Consider the following 20,364-nt stretch of genomic DNA (forward strand, 5'->3'; position numbering starts at 1 on the left):
GGAAGGAGAGGACAGCGGGGCGGGGCCTGCCGCCCAAGTCCCCAACCAGGGACGTCAGGGCCCCAGGTGCGTGAGCGACAGGCAGACGTCACCGCCAGTTCCTCCTGCGAGAACTCCCCACCTGGGCGGGGAGCTGGGACCACCCGCTCCACTGACCCTGCGCCTGCACCTGGGGTGGCGCGGGGGGTGGGGGTTGGGGGGCGGAGAGAGGGGGGCGGGGCGAGGAGGAGCCAGTGGCGAACGGGACACCAAGCGAGCCGGTGGCGGAAGAGCAGGACCAGCGGCCCGAGGCGAGGGCGCGGAGGGAACCGGGCGATGGCGCTGCGCGCGGAGGGCGCCCTGCTGCTCCTCCTGGTAAGTGCGCCTACGGCTGGGCAAGGGCAGGCCTGGGCACCCGAGGGCACCGGGCACGCCTGGGCACCCGAGGGCGCGGGCTCGGCCCTGACCCGCCCGGCGCTCCCTGTGGGCGCCCGGAGGTGGGGAAGGCCGGGCAGGCGGCGGCGAGCTCGGGCCCTGGGGCCGCGGGAACACGCGCTGCAACCCGCCCGCCGCTGGGCGCTGGCCGCGGCCCCGGCCCCACGCCCTTTGTCCTGCGATCTGTGGGTGCAGAGGGCCTGGAGCGGGGCGCACCTGGCCGGGGAGCTGCGCTTTGTTCGGCGTCTCCGGCGGGAACCGGAGGCAGAGGGAGGGGGAGGCAGAGGGAGGCGGCCCGGTGACCCCCAGGCGCGCTGGGCGCGGAGGCCCGGGACACCTGAATTCCTGGAAAGGCCAAGGGTACTCCATGAACGTTTCCTACAAGCTTTTGTTGACGAACCCACACTTTTAAAACCACCGCACAAAGACAGTTTTAACTTCTCTAACTGAAGGTCGCCAAGTTGGTGTTTTAAAACCATTTCCTAGTATGAACAATCATATATGTCATAGTGTTAAGATTTGTGTCATTTTAAAGGGTCACAGAAAATTGGGGGTCGAGCCACAGCCAGATGGGGTCTTCAGAGGTTAATCATTTCTTGTTGTTAGGCCTCCCCCAGGGTATTTCCGCCTTGATTTTCAGCGAGTGGAAGGGAAGGAGAGAAACATGGATGAGAGAGCGAGAAGAGAGACTCATTGGTTGATTGCTTCCCTCCCCCTCACCCCCCCACCCCCCCACCCCCTACATCCCACCCAGGGCCCGGGATGAGCCTGCAACCAAGATACGTTCCCTTGACTGGCATGGAACCCGGGATCCGCTGCCCATGCGCCATCCACTGAGCCACACCGGCCGGGGCTTAGTGGTTAAAGGAAGGTTTCAGCCGTTGGGAAACGTGTTCAGTGCTACGTCTACATGTCATGCTTGGTTTCAATGTGCCAATTGGATTTTAAACTACATGCGCTTCTTTGTTAATGGACTTGCCCGTAATTTAGAAATGTGTCTGGTTTCTAGGACTTCGCTAAATGGGTTTTCGTATAGTGATAATGTAGACAGACATATAACCCACAGCAAGTACATGCAGAGCCGAGGGCCTCCAGTCAGCTCACACAGCGGGGTCACTAGGACCCCTGAGCTGGGCGCTCCAGATTACCTCCATGCTCCGATTACCCATCTGGTTTTGCCCAAGTCATTGAAGTAATTTTCAGTTCAAGTTCACGTTGTCAATAAAGCTTTTCTAAGACATAATTTTGAGGGTCTGTTTTGACCCCCAGAAGAACAGAGCAAGTAATTCCCTCGTGGTGGTGCTTCCGGGCAGAGGAGAACAAATGCCAAGCAACGTAGCGCCCGCGCCCTTTGCGAGTTACTGTTAAATCCCTTTCAGGCAGGGAAAGAAGCCACCTCTGTCCTCCACGGTGTGACAAGCAGGCCAATTCAAACAGCGACAGAGAAATAAATAACGTATTTTTTATGGTAGCAATTTAGTGTTTTTAATTTGGCAATAATTATGATCCTTTGAAAGTGATGATAGCAGAGTAGAATTCTGACAGGCCTTCGCATTTTCTACAGTACATTTTGTGATGTGAATGTGAATGCCCATTTTTGGTCAAAGTGGGCAGGTTAGCCTTTTGCCCCCGATGTATCTCAAGTTGGAAGGACAGGTAAACGCTCCTCGGCTCCTGGTGGGGTTCCGTCGCGATGACCTCCTCGTATGTTTCGAGTCTCGTAAGTGGGAAATGCGCTTCCCACCCCTGACCTCCTGCACGTCCCAGGTTAGCCTCTAGCCTCGCCTGCCTTTAATGCGCTCAGAACACCTACATTAGCATCCCGTTGGGCAATTATCTTGAGTTTCATCTCGAGTTCCTTCTTCTCTCCAGAATGAGACAGAACTGGGCATTTCATAGACATTATGGGATACAACAACACAAAACACGGTATCCTAACTTCTGCTAACACAGTCATGCTTCGCTTTCCGACGGGTGTATGCTCCGAGAAATGTGTTGTTAGGCAATATCACCACTGCGCACACTTCACAGAATGCACGTCCACAAACCTGCAGGTACGGCCTACTACACTCCTAGGGTCTGTGGTAGGGCCCAGCAATTTTCCACCGGTGTGGGTGCCGCTAGAGGCGCATGGGTGTGCCGCGAGAATGTATAAAACATGCAATACCTGACTATTTAGTCATGGGCACTGACCTCTGTTCCCTTAGATTGTCAAATTTAAAAAATGGCAACGGCCAACACAATAGCCATCAGGTGTGCATGAATCAAAATTATACTTTTTTTTTTGCGTGTCAAATCGAAAAAATACATATTTTGGGGTGCCGCAGAACGTCAGTCATTAGTTGATGTGCCACGCGATGAAAAAGGCGGAAATCACTGCTATCGTCTGTTGCTCCAAGGCTACAAACCTGGCCAGCACGTCACTGTACTGAATATTGTAGCAACGTAATACAACGGTATTTGTCTACGTAAACATGGGAAAGACACAGCCACACTACTTGTTGTACTGTGTTTTTAAAGGGACGCAATAAAAATACAGTACAAAGAACAATGTGTGTGCGCGCTTTGGGGGTCGGAGGAGGGCTGCGAACAGAGGCTTTTGGCGAGGAAACAGACATCAGGAGGGGGGAGGGACGGAAGGGAGAGCAGAGACCCAGAGAATAAGCCTGGGATGAGAAACTTTAAAAGGGAGGGGGAGGAGAGAGAGGGAGGGACAGACCGAGAGGAAAGAGAGAGAAAGGGAAGTGGAGGGGAGAGAAGTGAGTGTGTGCACACGGTGTGTGCGTGTGTGTGTGTGTGTGCGTGTGCGCATCACAGGGAGACAGCAGGCTGAGCCTCCTCTTCCGCTTCCACACCCAGAGCTCGCCGGAAATTCAACATGGAAGTCAGTTCCAGCTTTTCTTTCAACATCGCAAACAAGCTTTTTGCGTATACTCCATTGAAACCACCATCACGTACATGTGGCCCATTGTTGACGGAAGCGTTATGTGGCGCATGAGTGTAGAGTATCGGTTGGTTACCTTTGTGACTGTGTGGCTGACGGGGCGATGCAGCTCACGGTTGCCACCCAGCTTCACAAGGGGGGATCTATCACGTGTTGCTAGCCTGGAAGAGATCCAAATTCAGAATGTGACGTATGGTTTCTCCTGAGCGCTTACCACGTTTGCACCATCATTAAGTCGACATTGCGAGCCAGGGGCCATCTGGGTAGTCTTTGGTACAGAGTGGGAAGCAACTCATCCACATAGTTCTTAAGGAAACAGGATTCTTACAGGAGAGAATAGAAATGATAGTCTGTGTGGGTCAGAGTTCAGTTGCAGATAACAGAAGTCACTCTAGCTAGTTAAGGCAAGAAGAGGTTTATTTCAGCACAGAAAGTTGATTACGTAAGTGTAGGAAAGATTGAGGAAACAGACCACAGTTTGTGTTATCAGTAAAGACTTCAAAGCCATACAGCCAGATCCAAGCACACAGGGAGGGGCCGCCTCTCCTGTGAACAGGAAACACTGCCACTCTGGCAATCTGGAAGCTTCCATGACTAGGATGCTACTGCTGCCGCTCTCAGACCATGTGACAACTGCCAGGATCCATACCAACTACATGTGCTTGCACTCTGTCTCTTGGCTCCCAGGAATCTAGGGGTGGGCACCGAGGCTGCTGCAAAAACTTAATATATCCACATCCATGCCTGCCAGCTTCACTGCCTTCTCCCCCATCTCATGTAAGTATTGATTGGCTGAGTCTAAATAATCACATTCAGAACCTTAGCTGCAAGGGAGCCTGTGATGTGTGAGCTTTGGCTTTCCTCTGCAGTTCAGGAAGTCACACCAGCCCTAGCCGATTTGGCTCAGTGGATAGAGCGTCGGCCTGCGGACTGAAGGGTCCCAGGTTCGATTCCGGCCAAGGGCATATGCCTGGGTTGCAGGCTCGATCCCCAGTAGGGGGAGTGCAGGAGGCAGCCAATCAATGATTCTCTCTCATCGATGTTTCTATCTCTTCCTCTCCCTTCCTCTCTGAAATCAATAAAAAATATTTTTAAAAATAAAATAAAATATTTAAAGAAAAAGAAAGACACACCAGAAGGAGATGTTGGGTGATACCCACATAGTTATTACAATCATTTAGGCCAACTCCATCTAAATGAAAAAATGAGAGAATTTGTGAATAAAAGCAGAGAACCTTTTCTTCTCAAGAGTTCTTTACCTGGGATCTACCTACTCCTGTCCATAGGTAAAATTCAGAGGGTCCTTAGACATGGCTGGGAATAAATTACATACCTATTTTCACGAACTGCTAACTGAGACTTTCTTTAAATTATGAATGTAGGAAAGACATTGCAATAGCATTAACAGTACCTGAGCATTCACAAAAATGTTGACATCATACTGTAGTTATCTCAAAGTACCATTTATTCTCATCACTAATAAACTTTCTCCTAGACCTTATTATTTAATGCACTGGTGATGAAATGCATAATATTACTGCATCACAAATGGTGGGTTTTTCAAAATTCTGATAACTATTTTGATATAATTGTGTTCATTTGTCATTCGACTTTTTGAAAATACATTTAAAAACATTATTCTGACAAGGGATCCATAGGCTTCCCCCAACTGCTCAGGAGGGCACTCAAGGAAGCGATTTTCTGATTGTTGCCTCAATTTTGCCTTGAAAATCGAACTGCACTTTGAGGATTCAGTGATAGCCCAGGGTACCGTGAACAGGTGCGTCTGCCGCTGCTGGTTTGCTGGGGCTGCTGTAACACAGAACTGGAAATGGGTGGCTCAGCCCAGCACAAGTGCTTGTGTTACAGCTCTAGACGCCAGCAGCCTGAAGTCAAGGTGTTGGCGGGGGCACGCTTCCTCTGGCACATACCGCAGGTTCCTTCTGTGCCTCTTCCTCGTGTTGGGCGGTTTTCCGGGCTTCTCGGCGTTCCTTGCTTGTAGATGCATCACTTCAGGCCTCTGCCCTCACACAGCATCCTTCCTGTGTCTCTTCCTATTCCCTGCTTCTGTGCAGGTCTGAGTCTGCAGCCAACTGTCCCCTTTTTATAAAGACAGTGATCGTGTTGGGCTCACACCAATGACCTCAAGTTGGTTAAATCTCCGAAGACCCTGATTCCTAAAAAGGTCACATTCTCAGACACTAGGGGTTAGGACTTCAACTTACCTTCTGTTGGGAAACACAAAGCAACTCATATATTATCAGTACCATCAGTTATACTGTATTCTAATATGCAACTGGATAACAGATTTCAGGATAAATTCAAGTTTAACTTAGATGGTATTGAAGCCTGTAAGAACAATCAGTTCTATCCAGAAATTTTAGAAATGCATAATCTTACACTTGGTTTTGTTTCTAAAAATTAATAAGTAATAGGGAAATGGCAACTCAACAGAAACTTAGAGAAAGGACTTTACAAAAAAACACGAATCTTCATTCAGTCTAAATTCTCCCTGATCATTAGAAATATCTGATGAGCTAAATTAAAATCCTCAAAGCTGAGATCCAGAAACATGTACTGATAGAAACGTCCCATTAATCTAATTATCAGACAGGTCTAAGAATGACAATTATCAGTCTAAAGTTTGCAAAATAGTTTATTCATGAATGAAGCATGCAAATATTGATATGGAAAGTACTCATTAAATAGGGATTAGTATTTTTAAAACTGTCAAATTGTAGTGAAAATCAGAAACCTCAATTGAAATCATAGATGAGCTTTAAATCAATGTGAGCATTTCTTAATCACAGCTTGTTTTTTTTTCCTTTCAACGTACCACAAAATTTAACGGCTAATCACACTTTCAAACATACAGTTCACATATAATGAAAGATTGTTTTCTCAGTTGAGTTTATCTTAAAGTATCAGATGTATACCACATATAACATTGGATTATTTTTGTTTATTTCAAATTATTTCTTTCATGTATTGAGATTTTTATCATACGCAAAGCTTGCCATTAGGATTTATACCATCCGCTAATGCTAACATGAGTAAAACCCACCAGAAAATAAAGCACAGGAGGGGCGTATGCTGTACACACATCATGAGGAGACATATCAGACACGCGTGGGAGCAGGGTGGGCGATGGAGGGTGGCAACAGTGGCTGAGAGGCGCTGCCCTTGCCCACTTTGGGCCACACCCCCTATTCGGGATTGTAGTGCCTCTCCTCCTACTCAGAGGGTTTCCCCAGGGTCTAAGCTTAACATTTCTATAATCTGAACTCTGAGAATCACATCCTTCCAGCCATCAGACTTAGCATCATATGCCCTCTGACCCCTTCTGTCTTCTACACACAGGGCACTGCCAAGGACTGAACTGGGCCCCATAAAGGCTTGCCTCCACCCACCCACCCATCCTGGTGCCAGTCCTCTACCGCCGGCCTCGTTACCCCTCTGGCTTACTACTGTCCCCTGCCTTCCATCTGAGCCAGCTCTGCCAGAAATCTTTCTGCGGGTCTAGAGCTGAAGGTCGAGTATTCCCTGCCAGAAGCTGCCAGTGGCTCCCCACGCCATGCAGGATCCGTGAAGATCCCTAGCCCAGCCATTTGTCTTTATTTTCTACTTGCTGCCATCGCCTGCTCTAGGAGCCAGATCACACGACTTCCTGTTCTCTGCCCTCAGGCTCCAAGTCCCCATCCTTTCCCTCCGCCTCCCCCCGTGGCAGCCTCCCTTGGGTGCAGCCGCAGATCCTGCTCTCCGAGGCCAAGCTCTGGCCAGCCCCTGCCCTAACCCTGTCCTCACTTCCCTGGCAGGAAGTAGCATCTGCCCTTTCCAAGGTCCCCAGAACTGTCTTGGCAGCTGTCATTCACACAGTCAAGTGCTTCCTCCTCATCTTAGAGCAGTGGTCAGCAAACTGCGGCTCGCGAGCCACATGTGGCTCTTTGGCCCTTTGAGTGTGGCTCTTCCACAAAACACCACGTGCGGGCGCGCACGTACAGTGCAATTGAAACTTCGTGGCCCATGCGCAGAAGTCGGTTTTCGGCTCTCCAAAGAAATTTCAATCGTTGTCCTGTTGATGTTTGCCGGTTGATATTTGGCTCTGCAGACTAATGAGTTTGCCGACCACTGTCTTAGAGTAATGTAGGTGCACTTGTTCTCCGACTCATGTCAGCGGCTCCAGCGCAGGGCCCACTTGTCACAGCCAAACTAGCTAAGTGCCTTGGACACAGATGTATTCTCTAAAAATGTAAGAGCTCATGTATGTATGATTAGAAAAGCTGGAATCATCATCTGAATTTCATGTGTTTACAAGAAATACGTAACGTCCGGGTGGGTTGGGTGGTAAGTGTTTGTCTGATGTTAACACCTCCATCAGCTGCTTCTGTGCTTCCTCCAGGTGCCAGACTCCTGGGTGCTCGGGACTTGACTCGTGGGCAGGGAGCTTACAGTCAGGGAACCCGTGGACTTGGCTCCTGGGCTGGGAGCTTATAGTCAGGGAACCGGTGGACCTGGCTCCTGGGCTGGGAGCTTAAGGGAAGGAACAGGGGTACGGGGAAGAGGGCTTGACATTTTGTGAGCACCCACAGTGTACCAGTTACTGGATTTAGTGAACGTTATTAATGGGCCAAGCCGGAGAGAGACCAGGTCCCCCAACACCATGTCTCTTGCCCTCCCCCCACTGAACATCACAGCTCACTGTGACCTCGGTTTACAGCAGTGGTTTGTCATCAGTTACAGCCTGACCTTCTGGGACCTGATCGTTAGTTTAGTTTCATTACAAGTTAGAATGCTAGAAAGGAAGAGAGAGAAGAAACATAAACGAAGGTTTGTCCTGCAGAAGTATTCATACCACTGTCAAAAAGCCATTGGCTTCACCATCTTCAGTTTGGCCACCCCCTCACTTGAGGCCAATGGAAAATGCCTGTTTCCACTGAGGACCTGGGAGTCCATCCACTCTTGGCCACTGTCTGGTAGCTCCCGGAGTTTGCCTTCTTGGTAGACCAGCGCCATCTAGTGGTGAAAAGGACAATCTGAAGCTCTGTTCCTTAAACTGGGCCTTTGGCTTACCGGTATTTGTCTTTGTCCTTATACCCAGGACAAAAGAGGAGCTATCCGTGATTGCACAAAACTCAACCTGAAGTTAGAATGTGCACGATCTAACAACTCATCTGTATCACAGCATTGCTAAATCCGTATTTTAAAATCCATTCAGTCAGTAAGTGCTACCAAAGGAAATATTTCCTTTATTCTAAAGGAGGTATGCGTCACCCACAGTCATAGCTGTCACATTAAGATTGTCCCAGGCACCAGAAGAGCCGGCGAAAGGTTGTGGTAAGTCATGTAATTTATCGCAGTGCGCCTAAAGTTTTGCTGTCTAAAGTTCAAATTCAGGGTTCAACCCTGGAAGTTCAAAACACTGCTTTTCTTGGCTGAGTCTTTCCTAAAGTGGCAGCTGGGAAAACAAAAATGTACTTGTTTAAATTAGCCGTTGAGTGTGGCTGCGGTCTGAATTCTACTTCGGTGTGGGTCATTTATCAGGTGGATTTTTAAGTTGCGATTTTCTAAATGAGCTGTGATGTTCAGCCATAAAACAGGAAGTTTTACAGACAACCTCCCCGGAGTCTGCCGGCCAGGGGGAACTGCAGCCACTGCCTCCTGAGCTCCTGGGTTCTGCGTGTTACGCTCAGCACGGTGCCTTTTGAGCAGGAAGCAGCGTTGAAAGGTGCCGACCTTGAGAACAAAGAGAGCATTGCTTGCTTGTATTTTGGCAGCGGTGCCTGACCTTCCCTGGTGCCTCTGCCAAAACCAAATTATTTTCTTGCCAGTTACCAGGAAAACCAGTTTTTACAAGATACGCAGCATTCAAGGATAGAAACTGGTTTTAAACTTGAGTAAATTGGGGACGCTTTTGAAGGATTTATCTAATCCATCTTCCAGTCTTTGGACACAGAGACCAGAGATTACTTTTCCTCTTCAGTCTTTTGGTTTGGTTGGTGGTTTTCTTGTTGTTGTTAATCCTCACCCAGGATATTTTTCCATAGACTTTTAGGGAGAGTGGGAGAGAGAGGGAAAGACAGAAGTATCAATGTGAGAGACGCACATCGATTGGTTGCCTCCTGCACAAGCCCTGACCAGGGCCCGGGCCAGGGAGGAGCCTGCAACCAAGGTACACGCCCTTGACCGGAATCGAACCCAGGACCCTTTGGTCCTCAGGCCGACGCTCTATCCACTGAGCCACACCGCCCAGGGCTCCTCTTCAGTCTTTTTTTTTTTTTTTTTAAATATATTTTATTGATATTTCACAGAGAGGAAGGGAGAGGGAGAGCTAGAAACATCGATGAGAGAGAAACATCGATCAGCTGCCTCCTGCACACCTCCCACTGAGGATGTGCCCGCAACCAAGGTACATGCCCTTGACCGGAATCGAACCCGGGACCTTTCAGTCCGCAGGCCGACGCTCTATCCACTGAGCCAAACCGGTTTCGGCGGCTCCTCTTCAGTCTTAAAGGCATGCTGCACAGGGTATTTTTCCATCACCAAGTTTCTTGTGAGAAGAGAGTTACAGATTTCACACTCGGGAGAAACCATAGCGGCCTCCTGTGCAGCCACCCTCCCAGTGTTTGACACCTTGAGTGACCTGTAGGAGGTCCTGCAGACAGAGCTGAACATCTCCCCCAGGGAAGTGGGAAGGAGTGGAGTGGAGGCGTTAGCTGTTCCGTTTATATCGCCTGCAATGCGCTACCAACTTGGAAATTGACATAAATCCTCACGGTCCTGCGGGGCTGGGAGCACCATCAGGGCCCTAGTTACTGCAGTCATTCCCACCCAGAGAACCATGGTCTAAATCAGGGCTCCTCGACCTTGGCACTTGGCCCTTTGGAGCCAGATAATGCTTTGGGGGTGAGAGGGCCGGGTCGGGGGGAGGGGGAGCTGCCTTGTGCATTGTAGACCTGTAGCTTCTCTGGTCGCTACCCACTCGATGCCAGTGGCACTCACCTCCCCACCCCCAACCCGATCAGATAACCAGAAATGTCTCTAGACATTACCAAATATCCTGAGTGTGGGGTGGGGGGGGGGGGGTACAACATCTCCAGTTAGGAACCACTTTTCTAAATGAAGAATGTGTTGTGCACGGTACAGAGTTCCAAGGACACATCCAAATTACATATACACTTTAGAAAAGAGTAGTTAAGATCTTAACTGGTTTCAATCCAATAAACCAGCGGTCGCCAACCTTCCAGACCTCCCGGACCACCAGCGGTCCGCGGACCCCGGCTGGCGAGCACTGGCGTAAACAGTTCCACAGCTGCCAGAACGTTCGTACGATTCTCTCGGGTTTTGTGCAGTGAGTGCAGAGCAGATATTTCAGTCCATCCTGCCTTGTTAAGGTCTGAAAACAAGCTGCTGCGACAGGTGCTGTAAGAAGCAAACAGCAGACCTATCCTGTCGATCCCCAGACCCCCTCAGCTTCAAGACGCACACAAATCTTTGTAGCTCGTTAGTATAACCGACAGAAAAGTGCACGTATTACAAGTGTACTGAATTACTGGACTCTCTCAAACGGCACACACCCGGTAACCGGCGACTAGATTAGCCAGTTAATTGCCACGCGTCCAAAACGGAAACCATCCCCACAGGCCACAATATTTTGAATTTAATTCAAAGGCCTGCTGCTTGCGTCTATAGACGCTTAGGGCCTACAAAGGGTTAAGAATCAAGATCACCAGCACCCCAAAGCCCAGCCATCATCCCCCGACTCACTCTCCTCCAGCAGCACCCACCTCGATGGCGCTGCCATCAGTCCCACTCCGCGGCCTGGCTAGCCCCCGGCAGGGCACTGCCTGGCACCCCTCTCGCTCCTCTTCCGGGAGCCGCCTCTCAGTCCTGCATTACTGCCTACCACCCTGCCCCCGCTTTAACTTTCTTTACAGCTCTCATCACTATCTACTTTTGTCTATCTCCCCAACATCTAAGAACATTCTATTACTTAGCATATTGTAGAAGCTCAGGAAAGTAAAGGCCTGAATGACTGAATCCAAATTTCAGAAATTTTAAGGTGAGAAAAATACGTCTTGGAATGGAGGAAATACCATCATAATTCTATTGACTGAGTGCCTGCTACATGCCAGTCATTTGCAATAAAAATATTTATGTACTATTTCTTTTAATTTGTGTAATAACCATGCCAAGTGGGCTTGTGAGGTGGATTGCTTTCAGATATAAGTAACAAGACCCAACTAAAGGTGGATTAAATAGCCCAGCCGGTGTGGCTCAGTGGTTCAGCATCGACCCATGAACTAGGAGGTCACAGTTTGATTCCCAGTCAGGGCACATGCCCAGGTTACGGGCTCAATCCCCAGTAGGGGGCGTGCAGGAGGCAGCTGATCCATGATTCTCATCATTAATGTTTCCATCTTTCCTTCTCAATTCCTCTCTGAAATCAATAAAAACAGATTTTAAAAAGTTGAAAGTGGATTGAAATGGAAAGAGTATTTAAGAAGTGGGTCAGAGATGGGGCGGCTCCATACTTGACCAGTTCTGTAACTCCGAGATGCCACGGGTTCAGTTTGGCTTCTCTGCCACTGTATTAACTTCCTCCTCGTGGTCACAGCTGGCTGCAGCCTTTCCAAGAGTCTCATCCTCACTCACCCCTCTCCGGGGCAGGTGAGCAGAGAGGCTGGGCACGTGCTTCTCTTCTCATCGGTGCGGGGCATTTTTCCAGACCCTCCTGCTATCTCACTGACTGAATTCTCTCATTCATGGTTACGGACTGAATGTGCTCCCCCCAATTCCTATGTAGAAGCCTTAACTCCCAAAGTGATGGCCTTTGGAGGTGGGGCCTTTGGAGGTAACTGGGCTTAGATGAGGTCATGAAGTTCGGAGTCATATGCATGACAGGGATACAATAAGAGACACTAAGATAAGGGCTGTGTACCTGGTGGTCTGAAGGAGCACACTTTTGAGAATAAAAGGGCTGCTAACAGAGGGAATACCTGCACCATGGGTGTCATCCGGACTCTGGAGGAAAACATGAATATACCGTCGCCCTGGAAACCAACACCAGCCCTCTGGGAGGAGCAGGTGTTAGCATGGGTGTGTGATGGACCCGACCGGCCCCTGGGCCCTGCCAAGCACTGCTGTCAGTACAGGGTCAGGATCCAAGAGAGTAACAGCTGGGCACACAGAGGTGGGGAAAGTGAGGCAGCAATATTAGCAGATCAAAAGGAGAAGGGCTGGCTGGTCACGGACAGTGTCTCTGGGATGGCTGGTAGGAATCTACCAGCGCTGTCCAATCGAGTGGTCGGCAGTGATGGGTGTCTGTGATGTCTCAAGCCACTTACCTCACGTGGCTGTTGAGCAAATGAATTATTAATCAAAAGTAATTTAAGTTCAAGTGTAAATAGCCACATGTGGCGACCGCATTAGAAAGTGCTGATTCATTTGCCTCTCAGCATAACCATTATTGCTGGTCTCATTTTCGGTTCTTAGAAGTGTATTTCTAGTATCACATGATCTCACTCATCTAGGGGAAATAATGAATAACATAAACTGATGAACAAAAACAGACCCGGAGACAGGGAAGCATTGATCAGACTGTCAAACCTCAGAGGGAAGGTAGGGGAGGGTGGGGGAAAGGGGGAGAGATCAACCAAAAGACTTGTATGCATGCATATAAGCCTAACCAGTGGTCACGGACAATAGGGGGGTGGGGGCATGCGTGGGGAGGGGTTTGGGATGGGAATGGGGGGATGAGGACAAATATGTGATACCTTAATCAATAAAAAAAAATAATTTTTAAAAAAGTGCTGGTTTGGATTAAGCCAGGAGAAAGGTGAAGCAAACATCAAAAGGCAGGATAGGAGTCATTGTCCAGATGTTAGGGTAAACATGCTGTGTGTAGTTCTGTAAATGATGAAGTTCAAAATGTGACAGTGAGGGATCAGAACCAGAGAAAAGAGTCGGTGGGGCCCAGGAAGGTGAGGAATGAAGTCTGAATATGGGTAGCCGTGGGTATGACCCAGGGGGGATGATGGGAGTGGGTGTGCTGGGGGCATTGCACACTAAAGGCCTTGGGGAAAGGTAAATGGGTTCCCCAAGAACAAGAGCTGAAAATCGCAGGAGAGTTTGGGGTTGGTTTTCAGATATTCGTTGTGCACTGAGTTTCCTGGAGAAGACATTGTGGACCAAAAAGAGTGCAGATTCCTCTCTCTAGCCCTGGACATGGCAGGGAGGCAAAGGGGAGAAAATAAATGGTTTCCCTTTGACAGAGGAGAATAGTGGTGGTGTTAAACCTATTTTCTTCCTGTCAATGTCTGTAATATCCTAGTTATTCATTTAAAAGATATTTAAACTGGAGTAATAGATTATATTAAACAATAAATAAATAATTTTATTTTTCAGATCTGCTTTACCTTTGGAAATGCACTCCACTTGGAGGTAAGGAACCATGCAGAGTACACTGCATTTTTATAGGAAAAGACCTTTATACATGTGCAACTCTGTGGTCATAAGAAAAGACCACTGAAGATACTCATTCATCCAGCTGTTAACAGTGACTACTCTGAAGCGTGAGTGAAAATGTAGAGGGAAATTTTATACTTTTACATTATTAACTTCAGTGTTATTTAATGTTTTGTTACATAATTTTTTAAGTTATAGAAGAATTTTTCAACTAAAAGCAAAGAAAAACTTAATGACCTAGAGATAAGCAGTGTAAATATTTCTAAATAAAATACCTGTTCTGTAGAACTACAAAATTAGGAAAATGAGAAAGCTAGTAGAATAATCATTTCTGATCTTAAGACACTAGGTCAGTTGTATTGAAATTTTCCTTGGATAAAACCTATATTATCTGTTAAAGAACAATTGAAAATTTATACAATCGTTTTCCACGTAAAAGTTCTAAAAACAAAATATGGGCAATTTAAACTTTGACCCCATCATTAAAACAATAAATTCATTAATTGACACTTTCACTACTTTTAGTCAAATTGAGATCAATAGGTTACTTATATATAGTCTTAAAACATTTAGTAATTTATTTTTAAAATATAAGCTACCACAGAAAAACTGAACTTCATTTCCCATTAGTAAGAAAAATTCATGTTAATTTTAATTTGCTTATCTGTAAGGTCACTACATTATTCTTTAACCTTTTAAACTCTTCACTCCGGGAAATCTTTTCTTTCTGATAAAAACGAAACCCCAGATGCTATACTGGTTTGGAGACAATCTGTTGAACTCCTGTAGAATTTGCTAAAGTACATACACATTTCCTCCACAAAAAGGAAGTCTGTTAATAAATAGGAAATTTATGCCTTGAAATGTACACAGGTTTCCTTATAGTTCTAGTGAATTCCATGATACCATCCTGACGCCTTAGGTACTTACTCGCTTTTTGGCAATGTGTTGTAGACCTCACACCCCAGAAACGAACAGGAGCCGCTTCCTAAACATACTCACTTGGTGCGGCAGAAGAGAGCCTGGATCACCGCCCCCGTGAGTCTGCGGGAAGGAGAGGATCTGTCCAAAAAGAATCCGATCGCCAAGGTACTTTCTAAAGAGGAACAGAAAATACATGCATATTACGGAAATGTGGTGGAAGAAGACTTGTATGTCTACTTTTAAATTTCAGGAAAATTCTATAATGTACCTAATGAGGTTTGTAATATTGCAGATGTATTTGAAAATTAGCAAAGCTTAATTTTTAGCAGGAACCTCTAGTTTTGCGATCTTCTTTCTTACCATATTGACCAATGTCACCCCAATAAATTTAACTTAAAAAAATAGAAACCCACACCTGAAGTCTATATGATCGCATCACCAACAAATTTAATTTTTTTAAAAAAACTTCCTCTTTCCCATTCTGGAAGATGCACCGTCATTGGTGAAGATACCAGGATATGTATAATTTGGGGCTTTGATTAAATTAAGAGTTAAGGGACCTAGCACCAGTTGAATCTCTGTGTAACAGGTTACAATAATCAAAAGAAGTCTCATATGCTCGGGAGGAAATTTTCTTTTTCCTGCTACCCTCCTAGGATCTCTGACTGGGAACTCGTTGAACTGACAAAAGAAAAATTAACAGGAGAAAAGTAAACAAGTTTATTAACGTGTGTATTATGCCTGTAATACGTGGGAGTATCCAGAGATGAGTAACTCAAAGGTTTGGTTAGAATTTGGGCGTCTTAGGAAAGGAACAATAAATTCTTAGGAAGTGACAAGGCAAAGGGAAAGGACCTCGAATCTGCAGGGGCAGCAAATGGTGGGAAGACAGATACATGGTAAACGGATGGCAGAAAGACTCGTTGTAAAGTTTGTTATGTGGAGTCCTTGGGCCATCTCAGTACGGAAAAGGATCTGAAGTTGTCAGTGACGATTAACTTTTGTCCTTGGTAGAGAGGAGAGAGAGAGAGAGAGATCACCTTTATAAATTGATGTCCTGCGTTCCAGCTATGGGCAAACTACGGCCCGCGGGCCGGATCCGGCCCGTTCGGCTGTTCTATCCGGCCCGCGGAGCCGAAAGAGCGGAGGGTTCTCATGCTCTCCCCTCCGCTCCTTTACTTTGAATTTATATTAGTTCACACAAACACTCCATCCATGCTTTTGTTCCGGCCCTCCGGTCCAGTTTAAGAACCCATTGTGGCCCTCGAGTCAAAAAGTTTGCCCACCCCTGGTTTAGACAAACAGGGGGAGGGCAGAGAGCTTTTTTATATCCGCTTCTTCTCAATTGCCTTCAGCTCAAAACAACCCTGTACCAAGGCGGCATATGGGAGTGGCATTTTCTGCTCCCCTGCCCATGAGGAGTACTTTCCAAAATGAAAAGCTGAGACCGAATAGATAAGGTGCCCGTCCATCCAGCTGGAGACAGTCTCCGTTAATGTCGTCGTCCTGGCCCAGTAGCTAATAGCTCCCTTTGCACTCTCACTGTCCTATTTTTTTATGGTTATGTCTCATGTGCGAACCTGAGCCCCTGATTTTTTCCCCCTAAAGGTGCTCTAAGTTCTACCCATTTCAGTAAATGGCACCATAATTCCATCCAGCTTTTTAAAAATGTAGCAAGTATTAGGAGTTTTACCCCTGGAATATATCCCGGATCTGCCCACTTCTCTCCACTGCCACCCCCCAGTCCAAGTCAGTGTCATCTCTGACCTGTGTTCCCGAAAGAGTCTTGACCTTGTGTCCCTGCTCTCTCTCTGCCACCCCCATGCCAACCCCTGACCCCCACCACAGTTCATTTTCCCAAAAGCAGCCAGAGTGATGGGTTGAAAAGATAAATCAAAGCATGTTCCCCCACTTCGTGAGACCCTTTCAACTGCTTCCCTTGGGATTTATTGGCCTTGACCTCCTCACTGACCTCAGCTCCTATCAGCCGCATCCACCACTCTGCTACATCCCTAAGTGATCTAACTCATCCCACATTCCAGCCCCGCCCCTTCGCCCTTCCTGCTCCCTCTGCTGGGAGCCCCGCCCCACGAATATCTGCAGTGTCGGGTCCTAAGGGTTCCTGTCCCTGCCTCACCCTGTCCCTGCCTCACCCTGTCCCTCTGTCCCATCCCTGTCAACAGGTCGTCTGGAGAAAGCCTTCTAAAATCCAGACTTGTAATCCAGGCGTCACTTCTCAGTATGTGTGTGAGCAATTGAGTTTTTCGGTTTGGTTTGGTTTGGTTTGGTTTTCTGAGATATCTGAGTCATTCGCACATTCTCTCGTTATGTTTCCCTAAAATACATTGATTCTTTGGGGTTCAATATGCAATAACTCTTCTTCTTACTAATTTTAATTATCGAAGTCGTTAAGAATAAAATGTACATAAAAAAGGAAAAAATCTTATTAAATTTCCCCAACTTTCCAAATTCTCTATCTAGAGATAATATCCCCTTGTTATTTTTATGCTAGATACATTCTGATATTGCAGAAGAAAAAAGAATAAAAATTACATACAAATACACTGGAAAAGGCATCACAGAGCCACCTTATGGTGTGTTTGCCTTCGATAAAAACACGGGAGAACTGAACGTTACCAGCATTCTTGATCGAGAAGAAACGCCATATTTCGTGGTAAGAACAATTTCACATTTATTAGTTTGAAGTTTTATCTTTGGTAACTGTCATGATTTGTTTTATTATTATTTTATACCATGGCAGGTCATTACCTCAGCTTAAATCTAACCTCTTCTGTTATTTGTGCTATGATTTCAGCTAATTGGTTATGCTTTGGATGAAAAAGGCAACAATCTAGAGAAGCCATTAGAACTGCGCATTAAAGTTCTGGATATCAATGACAACGAGCCCGTGTTTACCCAGGACGTCTTTGTTGGGTCTGTTGAAGAACTGAGCGCAGCACGTAAGTGGCCACTGTTTTTATGAATGAACTAGAGGCCCGGTGCACGAAATTCGTGCACAGAGGTGTGTGTCCCTCAGCCCAGCCTGCACCCTCTCCAATCTGGGACCCCTCGAGGGATGTCCGACTGCCCGTTTAGGCTCGATCCTACATCCCTCTCACAATCCAGGACTGCTGGCTCCCAACTGCTCACCTGCCTGCCTTCCTGATTGCCCCTAACCACTTCTGCCTGCCAGCCTGATCACCCCCTAACCGCTCCCCTGCCAGCCTGATTGATGTCTAACTGCTCCCCTGCCAGCCTGTTTGCCCCTAACTGCCCTCCCCTGCAGGCCTGGTCACCCCTAACTGCCTTCCCCTGCTGGCCATCTTGTCATGGCCATCTTGTGTCCACATGGGGGCAGCCATCTTTGACCACATGTGGGCAGCCATCTTGTGTGTTGAAGTGATGGTCAATTTGCATATTACTCTTTTATTAGATTATTAGATAGGATAGCCAAAGGCATTGTAGCCCGCTGAGGGACTGAACACGACCTCCTGTGACTCCGTGAGGCTGAGGATTAGCCACAGGACAAAGAGTAACAAGCCTATTGCTCTATGTTTAGAACTGGCTTTCTTGTCATACATTCAAAAGACTTTACATGACATGTTTTATACCTGCAGAACAGATATGGTGGATGGATGTGACATGTTGGATCTCTGTATCAGCTATTCTGCCTTGTAGCAGAAAAGCAGCCATAGAAAGTATGTAAACAAATGGGCATGGCTGTGTTCCAATAAAACTTTATTTACAAAACTGGTGGCTGGCTGGTCTTGCCTGCTGGCAGTAGTTTGCTGACCTTTGACTCATGTTATTTCTACTGTCAGGTTTATTAGTATCATTCAATAGAGTGATTAAATTAAGAGTTAAGGCAGTGGTTCTCAACCTTCCTAATGCCGAGACCCTTTAATACAGTTCCTCATGTTGTGGTGACCCCCAACCATAAAATTATTTTCGTTGCTACTTCATAACTGTAATTTTGCTACTGTTGTGAATCATAATGTAAATATCTGTGTTTTCCGATGGTCTTAGGCTCTACAGAACGCTTATAGGAGAGATTTCTCTTTTTTAAAAAAATATATTTTTATGATTTCAGAGAGATAGAAATACCAATAATGAGAGAAAATCATCAATCAGCTGCCTCCTGCATGCCCCCTACTGGGGATCAAGCCTGCAACCCAGGCGTGTGCCCTGACCAGGAATCAAACCGTGACCTCATGGGTCATGGGTCCTAGGGCCATGCTCAATCACTGAGCCACACCAGCCAGGCAAGACATTTCTCTTCGATCGTAGTCTGAAGCTGTGCTTCTCCTAATTGTCTGTATTTTAATAAGCATATGTTTGTACCTGTTCATTCTCCTTTTTTATTAGAACTGTTATAAATAAATCTGTGGCCCTCCTGTGGCAAGTGTTGGGGACTTCACCCTAAGAACTGTATGTACTAACGTTGGTCCTGCCCTTTCCTTGTTTTTCTTACTCCTATAATCCATTCACACTTACTTCCTCGTCCAGTTCAGCTTTTTGATCTTGGTAATAAACTGAGGTTTTGATAAGCACCTGAAATCCTTCTTGGAACAAGCTGAAATGATACTTAAAATAACATATGTGCACGTGTGGTCAAGGTTGAGTTTCATTCTGGATGCCTTTGTTTCTAATGCCAGATACCCTTGTGATGAAAATCAACGCGACGGACGCAGATGAGCCCAATTCCATGAATTCTAAAATTTCCTACAAAATCGTATCTCAGGAGCCTGCTAACCCCGCAATGTTCTACCTGAATAAAGACACGGGAGAGATTTATACAGTCAGTAGCACCTTGGACAGAGAGGTACATGAATATTATGTTGCTCATCTTTTAAACTCTCCTTTATTCTTTCAGGTTCTCCTCTCTTTCTCTTTTCAGCTTTCTTACTTTGTTGTATACTTCTAGTTCATAGGCTAACTCTTGGGATTATCCCCTCCTAGGGATGTGCTGTCCAATATGGTAGCCACTAGTCATATGTGGCCATTGGGCACTTGAAATGTGACTGGTCCAAATTGAGTTGTGCTACAAATATAAGATGCACCAAATTGGGAATACTTAGTATGAAGAAAGAAAAGAATGTAAAATGCCATCTTAGTAATTTTTTGTTGATTACATTTTGAAATAATATTTGGGATACCATAGGTTAGATAAAATATATTTTAATATCAACATCAGGATTTTTTTTTTTTTCACTTTTTTGAATGTGGCTGCTAGAACATTTAAAATTGTCAAGAATAGCACTGCTCTGGATTCTCTCCAGCCCGGGTTCTGTTTGCTAGAGAGCTTCCTAAGTTTGCGGCTCCGTAATCAAACACCAGGGTCTCCTCCACTACTCAGAGATAGGCCTCGGAAGGCCACAGGTAGAGGTGGCGGCCCTGGTACGGAACTGTTTGTAAAGGGAAGAATTACTGTAAATCCCAAAGTGGAAGAAAATCTGAGTAGGTTTCCTAGAAAGGCTGTTCTCTCAAACATTTCACATTTTTATTTCTAACCGAAAGGAAAAGTTTTAAAAGAAAGAAGGGCTATGGAAGATTTTACAAGTGCTGCGTACATGAAGATTTTAACAGTGTGCGTGAGTGAAATGGTGACGATCCTAAGA

At 46.5% G+C, this 20,364-nt stretch overlaps 1 protein-coding gene across 1 annotated transcript in view; it reads left to right on the forward strand.

The window, feature by feature from the left end:
* Window positions 1–20,364, forward strand: part of DSG2 (desmoglein 2) — a 36,994-nt gene continuing 16,630 nt past the window's right edge. Inside the window, exons 1-6 of the mRNA XM_080685955.1 lie at window positions 1–354; window positions 13,763–13,798; window positions 14,777–14,911; window positions 17,259–17,420; window positions 17,562–17,706; window positions 19,402–19,568. Coding sequence (XP_080542081.1) covers window positions 316–354; window positions 13,763–13,798; window positions 14,777–14,911; window positions 17,259–17,420; window positions 17,562–17,706; window positions 19,402–19,568 — 684 coding nt within the window. The 5' untranslated portion in view covers window positions 1–315. The remainder of the gene's footprint in view (window positions 355–13,762; window positions 13,799–14,776; window positions 14,912–17,258; window positions 17,421–17,561; window positions 17,707–19,401; window positions 19,569–20,364) is intronic.

This window comes from Plecotus auritus (assembly GCF_963455305.1).
Source record: "Plecotus auritus genome assembly, chromosome: 8".
Taxonomy (NCBI): Eukaryota; Metazoa; Chordata; class Mammalia; order Chiroptera; family Vespertilionidae; genus Plecotus; species Plecotus auritus.